This window comes from Hermetia illucens, chromosome 3 (assembly GCF_905115235.1).
Source record: "Hermetia illucens chromosome 3, iHerIll2.2.curated.20191125, whole genome shotgun sequence".
NCBI lineage: Eukaryota > Metazoa > Arthropoda > Insecta > Diptera > Stratiomyidae > Hermetia > Hermetia illucens.
In genome coordinates, this window is record NC_051851.1 from 39,664,728 (window position 1) to 39,686,626 (window position 21,899).

At 43.4% G+C, this 21,899-nt stretch overlaps 1 protein-coding gene across 1 annotated transcript; it reads left to right on the top strand.

The window, feature by feature from the left end:
• The first annotated feature begins 37 nt into the window (after positions 1-37).
• LOC119650975 (doublesex- and mab-3-related transcription factor A2) lies at positions 38-21,181 on the top strand. The gene is made up of 4 exons (XM_038054238.1): positions 38-229; positions 13,616-13,841; positions 13,924-14,084; positions 20,988-21,181. Exons 1-4 carry the CDS (start codon positions 44-46, stop codon positions 21,165-21,167), a joined length of 753 nt encoding a protein of 250 aa, XP_037910166.1. The 5' UTR covers positions 38-43; the 3' UTR covers positions 21,168-21,181.
• Positions 21,182-21,899: the final 718 nt, after the last annotated feature.

Sequence of the window (21,899 nt, forward strand, 5' to 3'; positions counted from 1 at the left end):
ATACAACTGAATTTGTGTTCGAAGTGAAAGTGAAATTTCCAAAATGTCGGGCAAGATAAATGCATCCAATTTAAAAATGTTAAATCCACGGATCCCTAAATGTGCTCGTTGCAGAAATCACGGTGTTATATCTGGATTACGAGGTCACAAAAAACATTGTGCTTACCGAAATTGCCGATGCCCGAAATGCGAACTCATTCACGAGCGTCAAAGGATAATGGCCGCTCAGGTAAATTCAAAATGGCGTATTTTTCACTGTGACCTGTTTACCCTCTGCTGTAAGAGTTAAAGTTTTATTAGAATAGTCCTTTTATAATATCGTATTATCATTACTCTAATTTATCTAAGTAATCCGAATTCCTTGTCTTATAGTTGAACACTTGGATCCATTTTAAATATAAAACTCTGATTCTCCTCGGTTGTAGCTTTCAATGCAGCCCTTTGAACTGCGAACCTCGAGCATTGAAATAAGGCGTGTTCTGCATCCTCTGTAATATTCGGGCAGTTTCGGCAATATGGCGAATCGTAATATCTAAATCGTTCGAGGTATGCTCGAACATGGAGGTTGTCCGCTTACTAGTTGTGTTAGGTCGAAACCTACTTCCCCGGGGGGCCCTCGATCCACCTCCGAATACCCTTTAAGATTCTGTGGATCCAGTTGCTTTTTTTCGGGCTCGTGCCACCTCTCCTGCCATTCTGTGATAGTTTCATTTCGTGCGAACTTCCCCCGACGGGCAGGAGATTCTCCACTGAAATACGCGCAGTAATAAAGATTTTGGCCTTCTCTCGCAAGAATATCAGTCGAAATCATTCCTGCTATCAGGCAGGCTGCTTCGTCAAATATTACTCGGAAAGCGCAACATGTTCGTAGTGCACTTATGCGATACGCAACTCCAATTTTTCTCCTACTTGCTTTATTTTCTAGTGCATTTGCCCCCACCAGGACTTCTTATAGTAGGATCGAGCTGACCATGAAATGAGAAATCGACGGTTCAGCCTCGGATCACCTATATTTGGTAGCATTCTCCCGACCAGTGCTCCGGTGTTATATGCATTGGTTGCTGCACACTCTACATTTCATTTGAAATACCCTTTCCCCTGATTCTTAGCAGAAAAGGCTATCAGTTAGGAAGTCAGCAACGATACGCACCAGATACTTCGGCCCACCTAATTTAATTCAAATAATTTAACCGTAGTAACCGTAACCGTAGTCGTTCATCATCATCAACGGCGCAACAACGCAACGCCTTAATATAGAACTCCAGACATCCCGGTTTTGTGCCGAGGTCCACCAATTCGATATCCCTAAAATCTGTCTCCATCTTAGGTAGTGTCTGCCTCGTCTTCTTTTCCTACCATAGATATTGCCCTTATAGACTTTCCGGGTGGGATCATCCTCATCCATACGGATTAAGTGACCCGCCCATCATAACCTATTGAGCCGGATTTTATCCACAACTTGATGGTATCGCTCATAGATTTCGTCGTTATGTAGGGTACGGAATCGTCCATCCTCAAAAATTCTTCGGAAGATTCTTGTCTCGAACGCGGCTAAGAGTTCGCAATTTTTCTTGCTAAGAACCCAGGTCTCCGAGGAATACATGAGGACTGGCAAGATCATTGTCTTGCACAGTAAAAGTGTTGACCCTATGGTGAGACGTTTCGATAGAAACAGTTTTTGTAAGCTGAAATAGGCTCTGTTGGCTGCCAACAACCGTGCGCGGATTTCATCGTCATAGCTGTTATCGGTTGTGATTTTCGACCCTAGATAGGAGAAATAGTAGTCATTACTCAGCATTTATCCTCGTGAAGTGCGGCTTTAACTATGTTAGTCACCAGGTTAACAGCATTGGTTTTCGAAAACCGAACTGATTTTCAGAAAATATCCGTTCGAATAATTTTCCAGTATTATTTAAAAGGCATATCGTCCTGTATGGCGAAGGTTCGCTAAATGTTCGTTTCGCTTGGGAATAAGCATTAATTTCTGATTCTTCCATTATGTAGGTAATGCTCCTTCTCTATTTCAACTGCTGCCTTAAGAGCTTTGTTGAGGATGCTATCTAGGTGAGACCCATATTTTGTGGAAAAAGATTCGTCACTATTTAATGCAGCAATTTCGGAGCAAGTAATCACTGGAGAGCGTCGTCCTTTGACTTTCGGCATTATTGTTTTGTAGGCGCCACCCCAGGGATTCATGTTACCTTCCTTACATAGTCACTTATAGTGTTCACTCTTACTTTTTATTATGGCCACATGGAATCGTTTCCGCGCCTTTTTGTATTGTTCATGGAGCTGCTTGTATCCAGGTCCATTTTGTGAGTTTCACCAACAGTTCGGTACTCATTTCTAGGATATTATACACATTGGCATGGACACGTCACATGCTCGCCGTCACTTTGAATCTGTAAAGTGATCGCTCTATTTTGTTGCAAAACTGAAAGTTTTTTCGTCAAGTTTGTTAGCTGCCTATTTTATAGTTGCCTTCCGGGGACAATTTATTCGTGTGCATTGCATGGATTCAAAAACAATAGCCTGGTTTTCACTATGTGTATACTCTATACTGACGTACGACTGGAGGTCCTTGGCTAAAATATCTATTACCGAGCCCATTTCTGTCCTTCGGAAAGTGTTGACGCATCCAGTGTTTACGAGTACAAGATTCAGGCGAGAAAACGCTTCAAGTTCGTTTCTCGACTGCCCCTTTTTTCAGCCCATGCATTGAAATCGTCAGCTATAATCTTAGGATTATGACCGTTTGCATCCACCGCTAGCCACTCCACCATTGATTGGAACTCCTCGCTCGTAAGGCTTGGTGCCGTATAGTAATTATAGATGGGTATACCGCCAATTTTCGCTCTCGTGAAGCCACTCTTGAAAGTCATCTCTGTTCCTTCTGTGGTTCAATTTCCGCATATCGCCGCTTTTCCGCTCTTATCCGTAACCCAAGATTCAAGATGTAAATTTTTTAACTGTTTGCAGATAATGGCGACGTCGATTTTGTTTTAAAGCACCGTCTGGGAGAGCAGGTCTTGTGCTGCTTGGCAATGGTGCCAGTTTAGCTGTAAGAACCTCATTTGCGCATAGTGTTGATCGCCTTTCTAAACATCGGATATGTGTTGCTGCCTGTGATGTTAGCACCAACAACTGGGTTTTCGAAATTTTTTTCTTTTTTCCGCATTTATGCCACGACTAGGCGTCCAGGCTGCAAAGGAAGCATCCCTGACATCACTTTTACGTCAGAATCTCCGGCAACATCGGTGGGCGCGTGGCGAGTCCTGGAAGACCGCTCGGCAAGTGATCATCTGTACATCGCGTTCAAAGTGGTTGATGCTACTTTCTGGCCTGCACCACGCGGCGCTCCCCCTGCATGTGAAATGGCGCGAGGCTGAACATCAGGAAGTTCGTCTAAGCTCTTGGAACAGGCAGTCGCGCTGGAGGCCGTTTCGAAGGTGCTAGCGTTGCACCTGACACTGTCGTAGACTCAGTCATGAACTTGATAACGACAGCGTATGAGGCTTTCATACCTTGGAGGGGCCCCAGCCGTAACAAGCCTTCTATGTTGTGGTGAACCGGAGAAATTGCCGTCCTATGGAGGGAGTGTCATAAGCTTCGCCGTTTTGCACAACGTTTTCACACCAACGCGAAGCCATGCACCATAAAGGCACAGTATAGATCAGCAAAAAGGGGACTCTGCAGCTCGAGGACCTGGTCAACGAAGTGAACGAGAACCCGTGCGGACTTGTCTATAAGCTTGTCACTTGGAAAATCGAGGCTATAAGGAAGCCCTGCATACTACAATAAGTACCAACCAGATGGACCACATTGTACGGGCATTATTCCCCAGACATCTCAATAGCGCGAAAAGCGTCGATTATTGCCGCCTTTTTACAATGAGAGAGCTCGAAGAAGCAGTTCTCACCATGAAAAACAAGAAGGCGCCTGGTTCTAATGATATCTCTGCGCTAATTTACAAACTGGTGTTCCGCTAATGGCCAGATTAGCTGCTCGGGGCGTTCAACGCTTGCTTGAAGAAGGGCATTTTTCCTTGTCGCTGGAAGGTAGCGACACTCGCGCTGATCAGCAATGGAAAAGAAGACTCGGAGCTGTCGTCTGCATATCGACCGCTTTGTATGCTTGACACGACGGGAAAGTGCTCGAAAAGCTCATCAAGAGTAGACTCGCTGAAGCAATCCACGCTGCCGGAGACTTATTCCCAAGGCAGTTCGGATTCAGAACAGGGAGATCCACGGTGGATGCTGGACAGATAGGCGCGATCTTCTGATTGCGTGCTTTTTTTTTGTGAAAGGCAGGACGGCTTTCGTCAGCACCTTTATGCAGACGCGGGGGAGCTCTCTCCAGACAACGTTGTCAGGGAGGTGCGGAGGAGCTCTGGCAGCTGAAGTCGTGTTGCGCATTATGTTCAGACTGTTCTTATTGCGAAGAAGATTGAACTGAACCGGCGGAGGTTCCCTGTAATAACAACCCCTTCCTTTTCTCCCCTCCCGTTGGTGAAAGGAATTCCCTGACTTCCAAAGCCGGGAGAGCGGGAGAACTAGCCCAAAGTAATGTGCCAAAGGGTTCCAGACTTAGTTGTCTGTTGATAGGGAGGTTGGTAGTCCGACAGCGTACTGTTGCGAGAATCCAACGCTCTGTCCGTAAATGCATTCATGTACCCTACTCCCACAAAAAAAAAATGGCACAACTGGGACCTGTCATGTACACTAGTATAATTGTTTGCCATATGCCCAAATTTTAAACACCTGAGGCATTTGTCGGAGAAATCTGCTCTCGCGATCGGCAGACAACCCTACCGATCCGGGCTTTAATAGCAGTGATAGCTCTTTTCGCCGTTTCAAGGGTTAGACTTATCGGCGCAGTTTACGAGCATATACCCTAGGCCTTGTTTAGCCGTAGAATATCTGTCTCCTGCACTGATTCTATTCCCAGCTGGGACCGTAGAACTCGGGAAATTTCCTCCTTTTTAGTAACCTCGTCCAAGTCCTTACATTCAAGAATTACGCAATTTATACTTAATTTTACTTCTGCCGCCTAGGCTAGTGAAGAATCGATTTTTTTCTGCCGCTTTTGTAACTTGTTTTCGGCTGCTTTGAATTAAGCCGCCCTTCTGTTTTCGCCTTTTGCGGTTTACACTTTCACCAAGACTTACCAACGAGGTGTCGGTTTTGACCTTACGCGATATGTCAGCAAATGTAAGTTCACTTTTTTTGGTTCTTATTAGTGCATCGGGTCGACCTCCTTTTTGGAGCTTTTTTTGTTTCCCCCTTAGTTCAAGTAGAACCTTCAGTATACTTACTGTCTTTCGCTGTAGAAGCTGAAACTCTTTCGTGAGACAGCTTACTTATTTACTGTGAGGAAATTTTCGACTTTTTTGTTTTCACACTTCCCCATTGGACTCTTTCAGTCTTTTATGAGGCTTCAGGGTTTCTTTCGAGCTCGACATACATGTATAAGAACCGTCCGTTTGTCGGTCTGTCACACGCGCTTTTTTTCAGAAACGGCTACTCCTATTGACACGAAATTTTGGTGAACAGGTAGGAACTGTGAATCCGCTCGCATGCAGTGAGTATTACTGTTCTACGTTGAGTGTAATAGGGAGTCCCCCTACATGCAAAGAGGGGATATCAATTTTTTTTACCGAATATATTCATGTAAAGTATCAAATGAAAAGTCTCAATTAGTACTTTCCAGAGCCGATATTAGTCGCAAAGGGTAGGACTGTGAGGGTTTGAAAGGGGTCAATTACTTCAAGGACCCGTTCTCAGTAACGACTCAACCCAAAAATATGAGGGGAAAATTATGGTGGTCCATGCCCATGGCATCTAGGCCTCAAAATACTCTCCTCTCCATCTGCTTAAATGAAGTCGATAAAAGTATAATGCCAGATAATACCAGGATCATACTAGAGACAAACTAAATGCATAAACATTACGAGCTAGCGTGCAGCTTCTGGTTTCCCGACAAACAAAATCTTGTCGGTTGCTGGGTGAAGACAGGGCGCTTCCGTGGGCCACATTTCGAATATGGGAGCCAAAATACCTCAAACTGAAATGAAAGTAAATATCTAAGGATTTTTAATTCCAAAATGAAGTCATTAATTTTTACTTAAAGAGTGCAACGGACAAATATATGTTTCCACAATCACCTCGTTTTTGCGAATCGAATCAAGATTGCAAGATTCTATGAAAAAAATAGTGAAAACGGACGAATTTTTTTGAAGCCGAGGTTTCAATCTGATAGATCATTTTGAACTTCGGACTATTTGTGGCTGGATGCTGCTTGGCGCATATGGAGCACTAAATCTACCGCCATTATTTCATCCAAAAATTCTTTTGGTTTTCACATCCCTGTGCTATCGTATGGAACCAGGACATGGAAAATTATCAATCTAGGTACCATATATTGTACATACAAGTAGGCAATCTCTTGCACTTGATGAAATGCCGAAATAACTTCCTCACTATTTCGATAGTCTAGATAGCCATGTGTGTGTCCCCAATGCCGATACTAACTTCATACCTACTTGTCATTCCACGAAGAAATCGAAAAGTATGAACTTTTATTCGGAACACATTGTAGCGTCTATCCCATTCATTCAACCTTTCATTTATCTAAATCAAAAAGAAAAATATCTTCAGGATATATCATTCCTATCTTTATTGCACTTTCTAACAAACGATTCATAGTTCAGTGTTGTAGTGTCTGTGACTTAATCAAATCAAAGCAGAATCCATTGTTTACGCAAGTGTTAATCATCCGAGCAAAGTTACCACTGAATAAATAAGGGGAGTTCCATTTTCAGGATACAACCCACTAATATTCATTCGAGCAGGAAATGTGTTTGTCCATTCTCAGGTTTCCAATATTCGGAGTCCACTGAAATCTTGACAATTGAATTATGATAATGTGGATTTTGAGATTTTCTTGTGGATAATGTATTTGTATCTATAGTGTACAATATCGATGTCGAAGATACCATATACCCGATTCACCAAATTTAATTTGGATTGGATCTAATTTCATAGACAAACAAAAGTATTCGAATTCCCTGAGGTTTATCACAAAAATGCATTGAAGCTCAAGGGGTAAATTGAGTTGTTGATGAATATAGAGTAACACAGTTATAGGTTTCTTGCTTTAGTAGTTTAACTATGGAAAACATTACAGAACAGTCCATACGACACTAAATTCTCGAAAAATTCGTAGCACTTTCCTCCATAGATTCTTGCAAAATGCTCAAACTTCAGGACAGCCGAATCGGCAATCCTCCGATTGAAAGTGAACACTTGAAGATTCTTGGTTAAATATATATAATGGGGATATTTGCGAAATGAAAGGTATCAGTTCTTTAAGTATGAAAATGGATGTATGTACATAATTTTACAGTTCAAAAATATACGCTCTGTCCGCCGCTTATACTATTCGCAAATGGAATCGTTCATCATTGAGCCCTACCCTGGATAATGAAATCCTCATTTGCTCTTCCCCTCCAATTACTTGTCTCGCCGATGAAATGGCTATTATAACTGTCCTCACGAGTTCGTCTCTTGATCAATTTCAACGGGTAGGAACTTCCGTTGCCTTAATCCCTGTTGAGAAGTGTGTCCTTCGGAGTTCTCAAATTTCTAGATTTTCGAACACGTCTAACTTCCTCCCATCTCTTACGTGCTTCACTAATCTTACGTTTTCCCTCCAAACGATGTGGTTATTTACGATGATAAGTTCCGCCACTTTCAACCTGAAGACTGTCGCATCCTTTTTTCCACCAACTCTGCTTCCTTCATGTGCTCTCCGAGACGTATTTCCACGTTCCTTTTGGTTTGTCCAATATACATCCTGCAATATGCGCAGGAAATTTTGTATATCGCGGTCATTTGAGCGATTGGGTCCTTGGTTGATCCCAGAAGAGTTTTAATCTGGCTGAATCTGAACCTGCTGTTGAAAACCTTGCTTCCCTAGTTTTCATTTCAAAGAAAGGGAGTGTTCGATAAATTCCAGAGCTATTCTCCGTCGACGCGGCAGGACGGGCGCCTATCCTGTCGAGAAATGGGCAAGGGTTCTTGACGCATGGACTGCGTCAGGACGTAAGCAAGTTAGTCCCAACAAAGCGAACACAACAAATACGTATCTGCTCGTTAAATGTTGGTACCCTAACTGGAAAGACCGAGGAACTCGCAAGAGCCCTTCGGAAAAGGCGCATTGATATCTGCGCGCTGCAAGAAACCCGATGGTCTGATGCCAAAAGCTGCGACATTGAACCCGAACGTGGTAAAAATGGCTATAAACTTCTCTATTTTGGCAGCCCACACACTCAATATGATGTTGACATTGCCACCTCAGAGGGTTTCCGTGATACCATTAAAGAAGTCGAACGATTTGATGATCGCCTGATGAATCTCACCATTATATCATCTGATCGCACTATTCACTTCTTCACCGCGTATGCACCACAGACAGGTCGACCTGATGCCGAGAAAGATGCCTTCTGGCAACTTCTGGATGAAAAGACTTGTCACGTGCCTGCTGACGATTACATAATCATTGCCGGCGACCTTAATGGTCATGTGGGTGAAAAGGCAGACGGTAACAGGTGCCATGGGGGAAAGGGATTCGGAGCGCGCAATGAAGGTGGCGAGCGTATAATCGATTTTGCGGACACCCATGACCTTGTACTTATGAATACATGGTTCATCAAACGATTGTCTCATCTTCCTACATTTTATAGTGGGAATAGTAAAACGCAAATCGACTATATTCTCATATGACACGGACATTTTACTACTGTCACTGATTGCAAAGCCATTCCCTATGAGACCATCGCTCCTCAACATCGGCCATCGATTGTTGTCCTGCGAATCAAGCCACCGATAAAGCAGCGTGAGGAACGCACTGGCCCGCCGCGCATTAAATGGTGGCGATTTGGTGAGAAGAAAAAAGAAACGATCTCACTCACACGATTACCGACCATTACGAATGTGGAAGAATCGTGGAACCAAATGAAAGACACGATCCACAAAGCGGCCTCTGCAACCCTCGGGGTTACCAAGCCGGGTAAGCGGTACATCAACCGAGATATTTAGCTTTGGAATGATGATGTTGAAATGGAGGTCTGTGAAAAGAAACGCCTCTACCACAAATTTCTTGCCGATAAAACCCTGGCCGATTGGCAAATTTATAAGAATGCCAACCGGAAGCGAAGAAAGCACTCGCTGTCACCCGAACGAACTATTACAAAAATCTTTACGATAAACTGGACACTCGGGATGGCAAGAGAAATTTGTATCGACTTGCTAAACGTCGTAAAGAACGAACACAGGATATCGAACAATTCTGTTGCGTTAATGACAAGAACGCAACACAACGAATAGATGGCGAGAATACTTCGAGCAGATTTCGACTGAAGAATTTGCTAATCCTCCACTTCCACAATCATTGCCGACATTTGGAGCAGTTCCACCTGTCAGCGCAACTGGTGCTCAGAGGTGGCGGTGAGGAAGACGGGGCGACAACCCTGTCGGCCAAACCAAAACCAAGTGGTCGAGGAGAACCTCCATAGTGGTGGCACCCTGAGACGCTGTACTCACTTTGGTTTGCCGGCCGTGATGCAGTAGGCGAATGATCCAAAGGCCTAATTAGGGTGATCAGACCCGAGTCTGCACGGGGACTCATCTGAAGTGGCAAATTAGTCACGAAACCTTACCAGGGGTATACTGGTACCATGGAAACCGGAATAGCCCCTGGACTCTCATACTTCGGGTGAACTCCCGTTGTATGTGAGTACAGCGGTTGACGCCCTAGTAGGAGTTTCATGGTAGTTGTGGTTATGCTCAAGCGAGAAGAGAGCTTCGGGCCTCGACGTGGTGTTGCGTTTCAGCACGGGTGCCGTACTCCATAGTTCGGTAGAGACTTAGGTACGTCTTGCATCCACCAGTATTAATGTTAGGCCATGCACTTGGTATAGACTGGTACCGTTGCTGCTTGTCTCAGCGGGGCTCTGATTGTAGTCACAAAATCAATCAGTGTCTTAAGAAGACCATGGGATTAAGTCGCAAGACAGGTGCTCACGTTAAACCCTCAAGGACTTAACTGTCAGCGCAACTGAAGTCGAGGAGGCAATAAAACAAATGAAATCGAGGAAAGCCACAGGAGCTGACAACATCGCATCTGAGCTCTGGAAAGCGAAGAGTTGGGACCCAATACTGTGGGTCAGTGAATTCTTTAATCGGGTTATTCAGGAAGGAAGAACACCATCTGACTGGCAAGAAAGTACCAGAGTTCCAATATGGAAAAAGAAAGGTAGTCCAGTAGAATGTTCAAATTACCGTCCAATCCGGTTACTTTCCCATACTATGAAGATTTTTGAACGCATTGTTGACAACCGTATTCGCGAAATCATTGAAAAACCCGTGAATCAAGCTGGATTTGTCAAGAACTGCTGATCCACTGACGCAATACACGCTGCGCAATTACTCATGGAGAAACACCGTGAGAAGCATCGCATTTCTGGATCTAGAGAAAGCGTTTGACCGTGTCCCACAAGAACTCATCTGGTATACTTTACGACAACACTTAGTACCAGAAGAACTCGTGCGCTGGGTTCAATTGCTCTACCACGGTCCGAAAAGTAAAGTTCGAAGTATGGCGGATGTATCAAAACCGCTTCGTATCTCTGTTGGTGTTCATCAAGGAAGCGCTCTCTCACCACTCCTCTTTGTTCTTGTTATGGACACCGTCACACAACACGCGATATCCAACACTCAGCGCCCTGTACACTGCTTTATGCAGATGATGTTTTCCTAGCATCTGATAGCAAAAATGATGTCTCAGATTGAATCCGGCTGAACAAAACTGAATTTTTGACGACCGATCCCCATGATACAGGCACAATCACTGTCAGCGGTAGTGATCTGCCCAGAACTAAGCGATTTAAATAGCTCGGGTCAACGCTATCAGCCAATGGAGAACTGCGTTATGAAATTGTTTCAAGCATTAACCCAACCTGGATGAAGTGGCGTTCCACAACTTGTGTTTTTTGTGATCGATATATCAATGAATGCAATGCACCGATCGTGGAAAAATTGAGAGAGAGGTGTCTTCGATGGTATGGCCACGCAATTCGTGCTAACGAGAATTCACTTGCCAAGATTAGTCACATCGAAGTCGATGGTAAACGACCAAAAGACAGGCCGAAATAACGGTGGCTTGATACGCTGGATGGGGATTTAAAAGCCTCGAGATTGCATCCAGATCAGGCATTCGATAGAGCCAAATGGCGAAACCGATCATGACGAGCCAACCCCGCTTGTGAAAGGGACAAAGGCTGAAGAAAAAGAAGATGAAGTGGTGTCATAGAAATCCTCAGAGATAGGAATGGTGACGCTGTATTGAGTGCCTGGGCTCCCAAAGACACAGCTGAATCGACTGGTATCCGACATCAAATCACCATATAAATCCCACTGGCACCGGTCAGATGAGAACCGTGCCCTTCCGTACGGCAGTCTTGTACTCTAACCACTCAGCTATTTGGAGTCTAAAATAAACATTAGCCAAAAAGAAAAATCTTGTAATTATTTACATACAAATTTTGTTGCTGAGAATCATCTCTAAGATATTCTCCGTTATCTTGCTAACACGCCCAGAAATTCATCGAATTATAACAAAGAGACTTCACTTCAAGCAAATCACTAACAAATAAAATGTTCTCCCTGCGGCAATCGATAGAAAAACTATTCGACTATGTCTATCAGTTGTACCATATTTCTACTTCAAGGACGTCTATGATAGCACAGCTAGGATAAAACTGTACAGGGTCATAAGAGAATTTGGAATCCCAACAAAATTAATAAGACTGACTAGGCGCACCTGGACTAATGTGCCAGGTTAGACACAGGTAATAACCTTGCTACCTTTGTCTGACCTGGCATCATACGCGGGAGTGTTTTATCATGTATCCTTCAGAAAAGTTATCCCCGAAGTTTAGGTGAATGCCAGAGGTATTATTCTCTTCAGGCTCACTGAATTTCTAACCTATGCAAGGGAAAGTACGTGTTTGGATTGTCAGCAATAAAAATAAGAATAACAACAACATCAAATAGCATTGAGCGACTGAAAACAATAAAAGTAGGAGACAGCAACTTTGAAAGCGTTGAAATCTGCACGTGGTTGTTGGCAGCGAATAGAGCTTACTTTAGCCTATGAAAACTGTCCCGCTCGAACTTCTCACCATAGAGTCAAAGTCCCTACTATACAAAACAATGACCCTTTCAGTTCTCCTGTATTCCTAGGAGACAGGCTTCTAACAAGAAAGACTGTGAACCCTTAGCTGTATTCGGGAAGAATCTTTGGCCCCAACAGGAGGATGGACGTTTCTATACGAAGAAATTTATGAGTTCTGCTCAATATATCAACTAATCCATATGGGTGAGAATGATCCTGCCTGGCAAGTCAATGGGGAAAATATCTGACATGTCAACAACCGTGATGAACTCCACCTCATGGAGCAATCAATGGTTTAAGCCAGAACGCCAGCTGCAAAGGATATCGAATTGTTAGACCTCGCAAAAAACCGAGGTGTTTGCAGTTCCTTATTTTACCTTAATTAAGAAATTTCTAGACCGGGCACCAAGCGTTGTGCCATTGTTGATGATGATAACGATAATAATGAATTTTGTGCTCGTGGGGCACTATGCGACGGTCGTTCCTATCAAAAAATTATTAGTAGTTTCGCTTGCCCTTGATCGAACCATTATTCTTTTTCTGTACCTTTGTTTGGACATTCATATAATCAACTTTAACGACATATTTATTGAAACTTCCAAAGTCAACAGTACAAACTATGCGGTTTTTGAGAAATATTAAATTCAACCCCCAGGTCTAGCCAATGAAGCGGGTTAAATATTGGTATTGACCGTCACTTTTTTAGGGCTGTGCTTAGATCTGACCTTTAATTTTGGAATTTACTTTTTGTTGTCAGCGTGTAAATTTCTAGTGACCATCGCTTGTTATACACTTGCTAGCCTGCAGAAAATTTGGGTAGATTCTGTGTGTTCCATCTCACTATCCAAATATTTCGATAGCTGTAAAAATGTCACAATTCCGCAAAATTTCACTCAAAAAGAACTATGAAATTACTTCGGTGTCTTTCTGAAATTGAATGAGAAGTCCGGAAACCGAAAGCTGGACGCTTCAGGTACGAAAGGTTTTGTGTATTTCTTAGTATGTAACACGTAATATATCCATATATTATGTGAGAGTATCCAGGCACCCCCCCCCCCTCCCTTAAATTCAACGTAAAAGGATGTAACTCACTGTATGCGTGAGCGTTCACAGTTCCCACCTTTCTACCAAATTTGGTGTGAATCGCTATAACCGTCTCCGAGAAAAATGCGTGTGACGGACAGACAGACAGTAAAGCGATTTTAATAAGGTTTTGTGTTTACACAAAACCTTAAAAATTGCCGTAAAATTACAAACAAAATCATCAGATATTTGCTTTATTTGAATTTCTTATGGTTATAAAAAAATATTTGTCCCAAATTTAAGTTGAAACCAACCAAACCAAAATTATCTTTCCTAAACTCCGGTAATCTTCTTACAGGTTGCTCTGAAAAGACAGCAAGCTGTTGAGGATGCCATTGCTCTTCGACTGGCCTCAAAAGAAACCGGCGCATCACTTGAAGCTCTTCCACCTGGAAAGATTTTCGGGATGACAGTAACAGAACCATGCAACACACCACCCCCATCTTCGCCGGCATCATCTGATAAAGAATCAATCAAATCAAGTAAATATGAATCTCAGCTGTCAATCGCTGCACCCAATATATGTACACTGATGGGTTATTATTGGTAATATTGGGAAAATTCTAATTTTATTTTTAGGCCCATCTACCTCATCGTCATCGACAGCGGTTGTATCACAAACGGCTATCGACATGTTGGCGCAATTGTTTCCGCATCGGAAAAGATCTGTCCTGGAACTTGTCCTGAAACGGTGCGATCTCGACCTTCTACGCGCCATTGAACAATGTGGTCCCCAGCCCAGCGCTTTTCGACCACCCACAGCGCAGGTAAATAAACAATGTCTGAAGTGGTAGATTAAGGATAGTCTCCATCTAAAAAATCTAAATTTCTAAAATATCATATTCTATAATATATCCATGAAAGCCTAGGGCAAGCATATTCATAACAGACATAGTCCGCGGTCTGAAAATCTGAAAGTGATTCCGTGAACCAAGGAAAACACCACCTTAAGTTCGACACTTTGGAGGTCCAATTCATTCACACATTTCACATAGCAAAACATATCTTTCCTACACTCGATTCCAGAGTAGCTAATGGGCTAATTGCTTTCTAGTCAAAAGAGATGCGCATCTGGAGATTAAAGAAAGTTTTCGTTTCTCCTGTTCATTGATCAGTCGAGTGACACTAGAAAAACATTGGCCTAATCTTCCATTAACTCGGATATAAGATACTTTTGAAAAGATAACAAATTCTGCGGTCAGATTGTTCAGGATATGTCATATTTGTATTGTGGATACAGACCATATGGGAATTAGTTGAATGGAAACTTTTCCATTGATGAACATCGCCAAATAAATGGTTTCTTATTGCTGCCATTTAGATAAATTACAATAACGTACTAACATCATCATAGAAATTCCCATATGACTTGCTTTACGATTCAATTGTTAATGAATTCGGATCCATAGAGTGCTCTCCCTATCAACGATGCTACTTCGTTGGGTTTGGATTTTGGAGTTAGATTTTGATATTACAAAATGATGGGATCTTTTATGTTACTCATTTCTCTCATAAATTATTTATATGGGGAAGCTTTCAGGGAGCCCGCAAGATTGATTTAAGTTGCACCTCTATGGAAAGCCTATGTAGGTTCAATTAGCGCAGTCCATACCAAATCGTCATGAATAAGATGATGTGATGGCTCCAAGTCTACGTCGGTACATCAAATATAATTGGTAGCGGTCACATGTTGAAGAGTCCCTATGATCATCTTACCCTGCCTATTGTATCTGAAATATTCAGGGGTTTCTTCCTCTTTTCCACAGCTACGAAAGTGCATGCTACAAGATGAGCCTATTTTAGAAATATGATCTCCTCTGAGTGAATGCCCTGTATATTTGGCACAAGAAGACTACATACATACAGGTGATTCGTCTCGCGGCGCATTGTTTGACTTTGTATGATGGAAGAAAAGCATTGCACATGTTCGATAATCTTCAAACACTTACGCCTGATGGTGGTTTCGTGTAGGTAATGCATGGGATGGAGAGCCCTACAGAAAGAAACCATCTAGGCGTCACCGATACACTCATCGATAACTAAAGAAGTAAAACTTGTAGCTTATAGCAAACATCTAGGCTACTCACTTTGCCACAATTACAATTACCTTGGTTCTAAGGAAAAATCCTATCCATTGAATAAGGCAACTTCATACTTTTTCTGCAAAACATTTTGTAATATTCCGTCAAAGCCAGTGGGCTTGTTGCACGGGGAGGAGCTGTTAATCCTATTTTATCCTCTTATCAATAAGAATTGGCATACAAGTAGTAAATAGTAAGAGACAACGTCCAATTTTGTACGCTTAAGGTCTTGTTTCTATATTTCTCGGCCAGATAAAGGCTGGATACTCTGGGTACAAGCGGCGTTGAGATGATGTTACTCCAAAGACTAGTTTCTTCCTTTTCATTGCACTGTGCTTTCGCATTTTCGATGTAGAGAGAAGGATGGTTTTTATAAGCATGCAGTTCCCGAAGGGTATCATAAAGGTGACATTATGATCATGGTCAAAGTGGGTTCTGAGAACACCTTTCTCGACCATGAAATATGGATATATAAGTATTGATAGTAGTCGTAGGGAAGGAAATTACTAAAGAAATGATCATTTTCCACCCCACCCACTCCCCGCCTTTCTAACAAATCTCAAAGCTAAGACCAGCTTCGAAAAGTACTAATCGTGACCTTTCATTTGATACCCAATATGACTACATTCAGTGAAAAAAATTTAAACCCCCCTTTTGCATGTACATATGCGGACCCCTAAATCTCAACGTAGAAGGATATCACTCTCTGCATATCTGGGTGTTCACAGTTCCAAACTTCTTACCAAATTTCGTGCCAATCCGTACAGCCGTTTCCGAGAAAAGTGCGTGTGACAGACAGACGCTCACCTCTGGTGCGGCTATGGGAAGGATACCCAGAAGATAAAACCACCATGGAAGATGAGAGAAGAAGGAAACTTACGGTGCAGGGGCTCGGAACCCCAGTACTGGCGGCTTTTGGGAGTGAGCAAGCGGACTCCCGGTCGTCGAAATCCCTCGATCACAGTAAGTCGGTGGCGGAAAAATTGGCCACCTTGGCATATAATGTTACAAGTGATTTGGAGCTCGTCAACTTTGAAATCTCCACCAATGCCAAAGACAATGAAGGATAGGGTTCAGCCAAGGTCAATAAACGCCAAAAGTGATGGAGCGTATAAAAGGAGTAATCTTGCCAAGGCTTATAAGGATCAGAGTCCCGATCCGGAAGAATTACCCTTGGGGCTAGGGCTTGGGGCAAAAATAGTTGAGTTGTCCGAGTTTATCAAGGACAAGCACAACGTGCACCAAGCCATAAAGAATATGGTGTGGGCTATTAGTCGTCCATAATAGATCGCAGATGGAGGAAAAAGATAATAAGGATACGCCGAAACCCGCTGTGCCAACGGTATCACAAGCGACCCAAGTGACGCCTAACCGTACTACCATCGAATCACGGCGAAATAAACGAGTACGTGAAAAGGAGGGGGATTCTCTAAATAATCGGCAGGCGCCTAAGAGAAAAAAAGGCGAACAAGACATTCTGAAAACCAGCACCAATAGTTCAGAAGGAGGGAAGCATACAGCGAATGTAGGGAAGTCGACCAGCGTTGCGAATCCCAAGACGAACGAAGTTACCAGTAAAAAAGCGAAAAAGAAAAGCAAAAGTGCGAACTCGTCCAGATGCAATTGTTACCTCCAGTAAGGGAAATTTGTCCTACGCGGGGATACTCAGAAAGGTCAAAGCTGATTCCGACCTAAAAGATCTGAGCGGAAATGTGAACAGAATCCGAAGAACCCTGAAAGGGGATCTCATGTTCGAGCTGAAAAGATCCAGTGGTAGGCAAAACTGATGTCTTTCGCACTGAAGTGGAAAACTAACTTGGCGAGAATGCCGCAGTACGTGCCCAAAAACATGAGATCTACATACAATCTCGATGTAGTGACCAATTCAAGTTGGAAGAACTTACCGAGGAGTCTGTTGTACAATACAATACGCAGAAGTTCTTGGCGGAAGTAGTAAATGTCCGGAATTTAGGAAGGCGCTCACTGCAATGAGAAAATTACTTGATGGATATACTTGAGCAGGCCACGTTCGAATCTGAGATGGAAATTGCCATCATAAGTGAACCGTATAGAAACCGTCACGGTGGAATATGGGTCACAGATTCCACTAGTGGAGCGGCGATATGGGCTTGCAGTCGACAGGTCATACAATGTACTGCAAGTCAGGCAGCCAGTGGCTTTGTGTGGGCAAAAATAAGTGGTGTATATGTATACAGCTGCTACGCGCCACCAAGTCTGAGACTGTCTGAATTCGAGGAAATGCTTGATAATCTTGTTCTCGACGCAAGGAGACGAAGTCCAAAGGTGATTGCTGGTGATTTCAACGCTTGAGCCCTTGAGTAGGGTAGCAGAGAATCAAACGTCAGGGAGCAGCTTTTGCGCAGATGGATATAGTTTTAGGTAACAAAGGTGCTGTGAACACTTTCCAGAAAGGGGGGTCAGGTCCGGTTGCAGACCTGACCTTTTTCAGCCCTGCGCTGGCGCGTGATATGTCCTGGAGCGTCAGCGAACACTACACCCACAGCGACCACCAGGCAATTTTCTTTGAAATATGTATCCAGCCACAGGGCAAAGACCCATCATGCCCGAAACCGAGAGAGATTTCAGAATAGTCTGCAAAAATGTTGGATGAGCAGGCCTTCATAGAGGTGTGGTTAGATCAACTTTATAAAGCAGGCGCCTCTACGGAAAGAGTCATCCATGTGGCCCAATGCATCGCGAAAGCATGTGACGCGCCCATTCCTAGGAGGTGCTCATTCTCCAGTAGAAGACCAAACTACTGGTGGAATAATGAACTGACTGGCCTTTGATCAGCCTGCCACCGAGCCAGAAGAGCGGCTCAGAGAGCGATAGGTAGAGTCGATCAGGGGCAAAAAGAGCGCGCCTATAAGGCAGCCCACAAAACCCTCAAGCTAGCCATCCAGCGACGCAAGAGGAAATGCTTTAAGGAACCTCTGCTCAGAAGATCCCGTTCATCTTTGCAAATCACGTGTCCTATCCTCTTGCTGAAAATCATCCAGGGATTATTTCCCTAGGAAGAATGTGACGGTAATTCCAAAGTCGCCAGAGAGCTCCGGTAGAATAAGAGACAATAAAGCTCCAGGCCTGGACGGAATACTGAATAAGGCCCTTAAGCTTGCCATGAAATTCAGACCGGACTTTTTCGCTGAGTTGTTCCAAGCGTGCATGTCCGAGGGGATATTTCCAGCGGCATGGAAACGGCAGAAGTTGATATTTTTGCCTAAGCCTGGTAAACCTCCAGGTGAACCATCCTCATACAGACCCATATGTCTTTTAGACGCTGTGGGGAAGATTAACCATTGATGCCATCAAATTGGTTACTGGCTCGGCCGAAGATGCAATTCACGGAAAGGGTAGTACCAGTAAATATTGGGTGGTTGTAACCCTGGATGTGAAAAATGCATTCAATTCAGCTAATTTGAATCTAATACGCAAATCCCTAGCGAATGTTGGTTTTCCCGCTTATCTCGCTGCTATCGTCGATAGTTATTTAACTGAAAGGAGGCTCTGGTATGACACAGATTACGGACCCCAGGAATACGTTGTTTCCGTGGGTGCCCCGCAGGTCTCCATATTGGGCCCACTACTGTGGAACATCATGTACAAAGATGTACTTAACCTTCCCCTTCCCAGAGAAGCTACATTGGTGGGTTACGCTAACGACATAGCGCTGGTTGTTGTCGCAATGCATCTCGAAGATGCTGAGTTATACTCAAGCATGACAATCAGTGCTGTTAAAAGTTGGATAGACAGCTCTGGTCTGACACTTGCGGAGGAAAAAACAGAAGCTGTCCTTATCGCTAAGCGCCGGAAGAGAAATTACGCCTGTATTAGAATCGGAAATCATATCATCACTTCCAAGCCGACCATCAAATACTTGGGGGTGGTGATAGACAGGAAGCTCAGCTATAAGCAACCGGTGCAGTATGTTTGCGACAAATCATCAACTGCAAGTATGGCCCCGGCAAGAATGATGGCGAACGTGCGAGGGCCACGGCATACCTCTAGGTTGCTTATATCCAGGGTGGTGACCTCAATCATGCTCTATGCGACCCCAGTTTGGAGGGAAGCGTTGCGGATGCCAGTTAACACTAACAAACTGAGTGCAGCCTACAGGAGGACAGCCCTGAGGGTATGCTCTACCTCCAGGACTGTCTCAGATGATGCAGCATTCATCATCTCTGGAATGATGTCGATTGAAATTTTGGCAGATGAGATGGCGAACATATACAATGCAGAACCAATTTCTCCCCCATCGCAGATGAAGAAGGCTGAGAGGGGGAGATCCATAAATAGATGGCAAAAGCGGTGGGAGCGCTCGATTAATTATAATCTCACCCAGTTTCTCACAGGTTTAAATTGCAGACCTCACTCGATTGTCCAAATTTCGATGGAGTCCTAGAGGACCCAGAGCATGTATTCTTCTACTGTCCGAGATTTGCGGAAGAAAGGAGGAATCTAGAAGAGACTCTGGGAGAGGTGCGGATACCAGAAAATCTAGTGGCGAAAATGGTAGCACAACAAGTGAATTGGAATGCGGTCAACTGCACGATCGCATCTATCCAAAAACTACCAAAGGCAGAGGAGAGGAGAAAAGCGCGGTCACGTGCACCGCATATAGAAGAAAGATAACTAAGCTAGAGTGAGCTGACTCCGCCTCGTGATGTAATACCTTATGGTGGTTCCGCGGGGTAAGGAGTCGGGGGGTGGTTTTAGTGGGTAAAAATCCCACACGCTGGTGTATCCAGATCAGTGTCTTTTGAACATTTCCACCTCCTCAAAAAAAAACAGAGGGACAGACAGACAGACAGACATTGAGCCGATTTTAATAAGGTTTTGTTTTGTGACCAAAAAAATGACCGCAAAGCAACCGATGGCGCTCCACTTCTCCGAATATCTCTTTTTGGAATAGCGAAAAAAGCTTTCAGCGGGGTTTTTGTTGAGTTATTTGTGCAGCAAGGCGCGAAACAATATTTCACCGTCCTCCTTGACAATTCATACGCGAAAATAATTGTGACAGTTTTATATTTTTATGAGTAATTGCAAGTTGCCAATCTGCTGAACTTTCTTAGTGTGACACAATCGAATCACTGTTTCGACTCGGTGTTTAGAGTAAATTTTTCATCTGATTGTGTCAATAGCTCCACACATTACCTTACCAATTGAACGTGATAGGAAAACAAACGAAAAACCTGATACATAGACGGTAAAACAGAAAATATAATAGAATGACGATTGTTTTACACAAATAGCAAAGTTCTTTAGAAGAGGCAGTTCACGTCATGGGGAACAATGTATGTATACGTTGAGAAACTCTGTACTATCGAATGGGCATTTGGTTTGGTGTGAGTATGCGATAACCTCTCTAGCATAGTTACAACTCTTATACAAAATTTCCCTGGTGGAAATCATTACTAGTGGTTTAGTTCTCAGCTTTGTCTTTCAATCTCTTTGAATCTACAGAGAATATTCTGCTTTATTGACGCAATTAACTGCTAAATTGAATATAATTATCAACTTTGGAAGTATTTCATTTCCATCTACATTCACGCATCAAATTCCTTTCAGATGATGAGTGCCATGCAATCACAGCAACCAGCAAGCCAACAGCACTACGCGCCGTTAATTGCCTACCCTAAATGGCTGCTACCAATGTCGATTCCAGTGACAATGGGACACTTACCAAATTTAGCGCCGCGTTGCACTCTGCCAAATTGTCCATGCATGGATGCATACCACATCAACTGAAGAGGTTAAGTATTAAAAACACGCCAAATATGAATTAGTAATTTAATTTCACTTGATGTATACAATACTTTTGTGCAATATGTAAATGTGTGTATTTAGTTTAATAAACGCTTATTCCATTCACTCCTGATTGTTTGGATGCTACAAAGGACTTACCATGAATGAAGGGCAAAATCATCAGAGCTGAGGGAGACTATCGGAAATACTGCGCAGGAAAATGAGGAGGTCTAAAGCATGCAAACAAATAACTGCAAGGACGAAGACAAAAGCGTAATCAATCAGTCGAATGGCTAAATCAATCAAAAATGGATAAAATTCTTCCAGCGGTTACTAAATCCAGCGCCAAGTGAGACAACAGCAGATATATGAAACTACTCCGGAAATGTCGAAAAATGATATCACATCATCATCAACCTTCAGTCCATGGTGAAATCCGCTACGAGATGAAACCCGAAGACAACGGAGCAGAGGTGTCTTCCATACGGAAAACGAGGATTGGCGCAGTTCTCGTCGAACTGGTCCCAAAGACGACTAACAACTTCTGCGAAACGATCAGGGGGCTACTAGGGGAGAAGGCTCTTGTTTCCAGGCTAGAGTCCATGTGCTCTCTAGAAATCTGGGATCTTGACTGCCTCACAGAAAAGATCGAAGTAGAGGAGGCGCTAAAGCTTGAATGTCTAGAGCTAACCAATGCCCAGGTAGGTATCGCCTCTGTACATGCTCGAGGCCAAA

What these genes read in the sequence shown, in the direction of transcription:
- LOC119650975 (XM_038054238.1), top strand. Translation starts at nt 44, where the DNA reads ATGTCGGGCAAGATAAATGCATCCAATTTAAAAATGTTAAATCCACGG. An exon ending in AAAGGATAATGGCCGCTCAG is followed by an intron (nt 230 to 13,615) that starts GTAAATTCAAAA and finishes ATCTTCTTACAG; the next exon opens with GTTGCTCTGAAAAGACAGCA. An exon ending in AATCGCTGCACCCAATATAT is followed by an intron (nt 13,842 to 13,923) that starts GTACACTGATGG and finishes CGTCATCGACAG; the next exon opens with CGGTTGTATCACAAACGGCT.